This window comes from Apodemus sylvaticus, chromosome 8, assembly GCF_947179515.1.
Source record: "Apodemus sylvaticus chromosome 8, mApoSyl1.1, whole genome shotgun sequence".
Classification (NCBI taxonomy): domain Eukaryota; kingdom Metazoa; phylum Chordata; class Mammalia; order Rodentia; family Muridae; genus Apodemus; species Apodemus sylvaticus.
This window is the reverse complement of record NC_067479.1, coordinates 106,798,803-106,805,207: the sequence shown is the minus strand read 5'-3', so window position 1 is coordinate 106,805,207 and position 6,405 is coordinate 106,798,803. Positions and strand designations below refer to the sequence as shown.

The 6,405-nt window shown below is 44.5% G+C and overlaps 1 protein-coding gene across 1 annotated transcript; it reads left to right on the top strand.

Annotated features, from left to right (window-relative positions):
- Positions 1-284: 284 nt before the first annotated feature.
- Positions 285-6,011, top strand: Pdhb (pyruvate dehydrogenase E1 subunit beta). Its single transcript, XM_052190240.1, has 10 exons — positions 285-376; positions 449-502; positions 1,655-1,762; positions 1,857-1,919; positions 2,010-2,045; positions 2,358-2,643; positions 3,004-3,114; positions 3,375-3,466; positions 5,057-5,198; positions 5,501-6,011. Exons 1-10 carry the CDS (start codon positions 335-337, stop codon positions 5,644-5,646), a joined length of 1,080 nt encoding a protein of 359 aa, XP_052046200.1. The 5' UTR covers positions 285-334; the 3' UTR covers positions 5,647-6,011.
- The last annotated feature ends 394 nt before the right edge of the window (positions 6,012-6,405 follow it).

Here is a 6,405-nt window from a genome sequence, read left to right as displayed (position 1 = left end):
CGGGTCAGAGAGGAACAGCAGCCTCACGTCACCTTCGCAGGCCCGCGACTCGCTAGGTGGGCGGAGCTCGCAGGCGTCCAAACCGGCCGTTGGCTACGCATGCAGAGGCGGGGCCCGTAGGTCACGCTCTGCCAAAGCCTGGAGGCGGGGCCTCTAAAATAGCGCCTTTCTATTGGCTAACTCAGGAAGGCGGGCCTCTTAGTTACCACTCTCTATTGGCTTTGCCGAACAGAGGTGGGCCCTAAAGGTGTCACGCCCTACTATTGGTTGCGCCAGACAGGGTCTGCGGCGCTTCTGTGTTGTCATTCGGCGGCGAGTAGAGGACACGGGCAAGATGGCGGCGGTGGCTGGTCTAGTGCGGGGACCCTTGCGGCAGGTAGTTAGCGGCCCCTGGAGCGCCCGCCGCAGGCCCTGTACCCTTTCTGAACCCTTTCTCTCTCCCTGCCAGGCTTCCGGGCTGCTGAAGAGACGTTTTCACCGCTCGGCGCCCGCGGCGGTGCAGGTAAGCGGTCCCGACGCCGGGCAAGGCCGGGAGGGAGTCCTGGGTCCCGGGAGCAGGCCTGAGAGATCGGGGCCGCGTCTCCCCCAAAGCCGGGTGGCATCTCGGACCCTGGCAGCGGTCGCGTCCTGCGGATGATTCACGCTCCTCTGTCCCCACCTGGTACCACTCATACTGGTAACCATCCCCTCGAGGCCGGCCGGTGGCAGCCTAACAGACAATCACCCGCTTTCCTGACTTTTTAAATCCTCACACCCAAAATGTGGTAAAATACGACTTTAAAACTTTGTGTTCAAATGTGGCATCGAGTGCATTCACTGTACACACTATCAATTTCCAGAGCTTTACACGATCATAATTCACACTATTCCAGCTGCTGTTGTACTTTTTTTTTCTTTTTTCTTTTGGCTCTTTTTGAGTTTGTTTGATTTAGAACGTCATATAAGTTGAATCTTTTGTTCTTTTGTGCCTGACTTATTTAGCACGGTTCATCCATATTGTAGAATACATACATCAGAATTTGTTCCTTTGAAACGTTGAGTCATAGCCTCTGTACGTTACTTTTTATTTATACATTCATTCAAGGGTTACTTTGGATTTGTTATGGTGCTGAGAATATGGCTTGCAGATATATACTATTTTTTGGCATATGAATATCTAGAAGGATTTTACCATTCTACATTATTAGTAGTACTTCAAGTGTATGAAAGAACACCCTGGAGTATTTTCTGCTAGGAAACTGCCCCTGTGAGCTAGTTTAGCAGTTGTTCAGTTTTGACTATGTGCACATGAAGCAGTACAGCAGAAGTGTTCTGTAAGTTTGTCACTAACATCTATTGAAGGATTTTTTGGCATAAGTGTTACTTGTTAAGTTCTTGGAACTTTGATTTGTATTTATCTACTTTATGTACGTGTGGGAGTGTGTACATGTGCACTTAGGCCAACTTCCAGGGAGTCAGTTTCCTCCTTCCACTTTGTAGAAACTGGAGATGAAACTCATCAGGCTTGGCCATGTTGCCTCCTCAGATTCTTGGAACTTGGACTGTTTGCATGAGTGTGTCACATTTATGTTTTCTGTTGTGGGAAGCATCGGTAAGTATAAAGAAGGGAGCTTCCATAGTCTCCTGATGTTTTCTGTTTATATACCTGTGACAGTTGACAGTTCGTGAAGCTATCAATCAAGGTATGGATGAAGAACTAGAAAGAGATGAAAAAGTTTTTCTGCTTGGGGAAGAAGTTGCCCAGTATGACGGTGCATACAAGGTAACTGAAAATAGATCAATTTTATGTAAAATGAAAACGTAGCCATTTGCCCTGACAGCCACTTGAAAATGATGTGGCTAAATCTTAATTGTAGGTTAGCAGAGGCCTGTGGAAGAAATATGGCGACAAGAGGATCATAGACACTCCCATATCAGAGGTGCGCCTTTTGGACAAGCTTTGAGGGGCTGCTCAAGTGTTCAGTTTGAATTTCTATGGACTTTTTCTTAGACTGGTGTTTGCTTTACAGATGGGCTTTGCTGGAATTGCTGTTGGTGCAGCCATGGTATGTACTATTTATGAAGCTCATCCAAGGATCTTTAATATTTTCTGAAAATAATATTTTTATACTGCGTGTTGTGGTACCTTTAATCCCAGCACTCAAGAGTCAGGCAGATCTGAGTTCAAGGCCAGCCTGCTCCACAAAGCGAGTTCCAGGATGGCCAGGGTTACACAGAGAAACCTGGTTCCAAAAAAAAAAAAAACAAAAAACCTACCCCCAAACCATGCTGTTTGTACGTTGGAAGAGTGGACTGTTTGGTTATTCACTACTCTTGTTTCTTTAGTCTTTTTCACACTGATGTTTTCCATTTGACAGGCTGGGTTGCGGCCCATCTGTGAATTTATGACCTTCAATTTCTCTATGCAAGCGATCGACCAGGTTATAAACTCAGCTGCCAAGACTTACTACATGTCTGCCGGCCTTCAACCCGTGCCCATAGTGTTCAGGGGGCCCAATGGCGCCTCAGCAGGTGTGGCTGCTCAGCACTCACAGTGCTTTGCTGCATGGTATGGGCACTGCCCAGGTTTAAAAGTGGTCAGCCCCTGGAATTCCGAGGATGCAAAAGGACTTATTAAATCGGCCGTTCGTGATAATAATCCAGGTAACCCCTGCATCTCTTTCTGAACATTAACAGGCTGACATGAACTTTCTGCATATAAGGAACCATGAAGGGCCGTCTCATGTAGCTTAGATACAGCATATGTATAATGTGATAATGATTTATAAACAATAAGGAGAGTCAGAAATGTAGTTTTTCTTCGCACTCTGTGGGGCTGGTTGTTTACTGCATACCTGCACTTTTGGCCTAACCTCTACTGACCAGACTGTGTAAACCGTCCTAAAGCTTCTAGATGAGACAGAAACCAGGCTTCTTATTCATTGGATGAATGGTTTTGTGGTATATGCATTTGTAGTCATTTTGCCTGTAGTTTGTTGTTTGAGAGCTTATAATGTTTTGCAGTGGTGATGCTAGAGAATGAACTGATGTATGGAGTTGCATTTGAACTTCCTGCGGAAGCTCAGTCAAAAGATTTCCTGATTCCTATTGGAAAAGCCAAAATTGAAAGGCAAGGTAAGAACACCTTGGTATGCATTAATCATTTTCATTGTAGCCCTTGTGTTTGCATAGGTCAGAAGTCACTGCTGTTACAAGTAGAGAATGAATGAACTCGTTAGGCATTTCTGAGTCTGTCTGGTAGGCTTGTATTTCATGCCTATGATACAGCCTCATTGTAGAGCTCACTGAAATAAGCTACAGGTTTGATAAGAGAAGCCATTGCTGGCTGCAGAGTCACTGGACCATTGACCTAATCCATGACCACTTTATTTCAGGGACCCACATCACTGTAGTTGCCCATTCAAGACCAGTGGGCCACTGCCTAGAAGCTGCAGCTGTATTGTCTAAGGAGGGAATTGAATGTGAGGTAAGTGGACTTTCACTCTCCCTACCTTCACAAATCAGAAAGTCTCCTTTTAAGATCTAAAATCTGAACAGTTAGCTTAGCAGGTAAAATTGCTGCTAAGCCCTGACAATCTTGAGTCCCAAGAGCCAGTGGTAGTTAGAGAACCAACTCCTGAAAGTTGTCTTCTGCCTTCTCCATGTGTACCACCGCATGCTGCTGCTGCTTTTTTAGAAGATCTGTTTTACTTATGTATACATCGATCTGTATGTTTGCAAGCTAGAAGAGGTGCCAGATCTCATTACAGGTGGTTATGAACCATCATGGAGTTGCTGGGAATTGAACTCAGGACCTCTGGAAGAGCAGCTAGTGCTCTTAACCTCTGAACCATCTCTTCCAGCCCTTTAATTCTTTATTCTTGTTGATAGGATTTCTCTGTGTAGTCCTGGCTGTCTCAGAACTAGGGCTGGCCTTGAACTCAGAGATCCACCTGCCTCTGCCTCCCTCTGCTGGGATTAAGGCATGTGTCACCACCCCCAGCTTCACCCCATGCTTCTCTATGCTATTGTGCGCACACTCACACACCACCCTATATCCAGAAGCTATGAATGGTGATTCATGCCTGTAATCCCAAGACTCAGAAGAGAAGAGGTAGTCATGGTTTCCAGGCCACCTTGACCTCTGTCATCAGTCTGTCTCTGCTTACAGCCAAAAGTGGTGGCTGCTTACCACATAGACTCTGGATGTTTTAAGTTCCTACTCTCAAGCTAAGACCCAGTCTTGTTAGGCTGGGAGAATGGCTCGTTTAGTGAAGGTTTGCTCTCTAAGCACGGGGCCTGGGTGCGCTTGGATCGCAGCACTCACACACAACTACAACACAACAGTCGGGTGTGTGTGGCAGCGTGGACTTGCTACCAGCACTGGGGGCCGTGCTAGGAGCCAGTCTAGCTAACAGTCAGGGCCAGATTCATTTCTTAAAAAATAAGGCCGAGAGCAACTGAGGAAGAACCTGGAGGCCATCTCTTCTGATTGTTCACACACACAAGATCAGACTGGTGCTGGACTTGGATCTAAGTAACTTGATTCTAAAATCCTGTGTAGAACCTACCAAGTAGTTCTCCTTGGAAAGTATCACTGTACTTCATAGGCTATAAAAATGTGGATCATAGGAATTCTCCCCCATCAGAGGGTATCACCGTATAGGCCCAGTGCATATTAAACACTCAGCTATATATTTTGATAAGCGGGATATTGAAACCAAGGAGGAAAAGTGAATCCTATAGGTGAGCAAAGTTTGCTGTGATGGGTTACAGGCCTCTGCGTTAACTGTAAAGTCCCCTTTTACTTTTGTTTGTTTGAGACAAGATCTCACTGTGTAGCCAACACTATCCTCACTCACACTTGGGGTCATCCTGCCTTAGCCTCCCAAGTGGTGAGCTTACAGGTATGTGGTACTGTACTGATTTTCCTTAGTCGACACATTTGTGTACCTTTGATAGGCAGATTTAAATTTTCTTGGACCTAAAGATTAACAAAAGCAAAAGGTGGTGTTTTGGGGTAAAAGCTATATTTGTTTCTCATTCTATAAAACCTATTTCCCTGCCTTGTCTTTAGGTAATAAATCTGCGTACCATCAGACCAATGGACATTGAAGCTATAGAAGCCAGTGTCATGAAGACAAACCATCTCGTGACTGTGGAAGGAGGCTGGCCACAATTTGGAGTAGGATCTGAGATTTGTGCCAGAATTATGGAAGGTATTTCAAAGAGCCTGGGTTTAGAACACAGTCAAGCTGTGGTGAATAGTAAAGTATCTGTACTTGAATACTGACTGGTTTAGAACACAGTCAAGCTATAGTGAATAGTAAAGTATCTGTACTTGAATACTGACTGGAAAGAGATCAAAGCTAGGGGTGACCAAGTGAATTTTCAACTTGTCAGTCTAGGGTTTTGTCTTTAGGGTAAATGTTTTTAAAAGTCAATCCAAAAAAAGCAGAGCCCTGTAACTAGTTTTCTCTCCCCGAGTCTGCCTCTCAGGCGAGCTGTGTCTCTTCCCTAGGCCCTGCATTCAACTTCCTTGATGCCCCTGTTGTTCGTGTCACTGGTGCTGATGTCCCGATGCCTTACGCAAAGATCCTAGAAGACAACTCCATACCTCAGGTCAAAGACATCATATTTGCAGTAAAGAAGACTTTGAATGTCTAATTTGGACTTTGAATGTCAAATCATTGAAATTTATTTAAAATACTTGTTGGGACTTGACCTGATGTGTACTGTGAGACTTACTAGTCATAAAGTTAATGCTGAAGTGGCAGCAGGTGTCTCTGTACTGGTAAGAAGTTTAAATGTGCTTATGAGGGGAATGTTTTCCACTCCCTACCCTAGATGCTCTGCTTTCTTTGTCTGTTACTGTTGTTAGTCTTTGAATAAGATTAATATAAAAATTTGTCCTCTTTCACTAGAAGGGGAAATATAAGAATGCCCCCACAAAAGATAACTTATATGTCTAAAAAGTATATTATCTACATTTGCTGTTTGTTTTGATAAGGAATAAAGGGGATTCCTACCTATGAGTAATTGTATTTTTATATTCATAGAATGTATGTGATAGTCTTGGAGTCCTTTCGGGAGTGAGCCTCAGGAGGCAGAGGCAGGTAGATCCATGAGTTCAAGGCCATCTTGGAGGACATTGTGGGTGTCAGGACATCCAGGGCTACTCAGAGAAACCCTTCCTTGAAAAACTACATGCATGCATGCATACATACATACATACATACATACATACATACATTAGTGTCAAATAACTGATACACTGTATATAATAACTGTAGATTTTTTTATTTTTAGAGGATTTCACTGTTTTGGGCTGGCCCAGAACTCAGGATCTCACAGATCTAGCTGCCTCTGCCTCTACCTTCAGAGAGCTCGCACTAAAGGACATCACACTTGGCCCAGATTGAAGCT

What these genes read in the sequence shown, in the direction of transcription:
- Pdhb (XM_052190240.1), top strand. Translation starts at nt 335, where the DNA reads ATGGCGGCGGTGGCTGGTCTAGTGCGGGGACCCTTGCGGCAG. An exon ending in CGGCGCCCGCGGCGGTGCAG is followed by an intron (nt 503 to 1,654) that starts GTAAGCGGTCCC and finishes TACCTGTGACAG; the next exon opens with TTGACAGTTCGTGAAGCTAT. An exon ending in TAGACACTCCCATATCAGAG is followed by an intron (nt 1,920 to 2,009) that starts GTGCGCCTTTTG and finishes TTTGCTTTACAG; the next exon opens with ATGGGCTTTGCTGGAATTGC.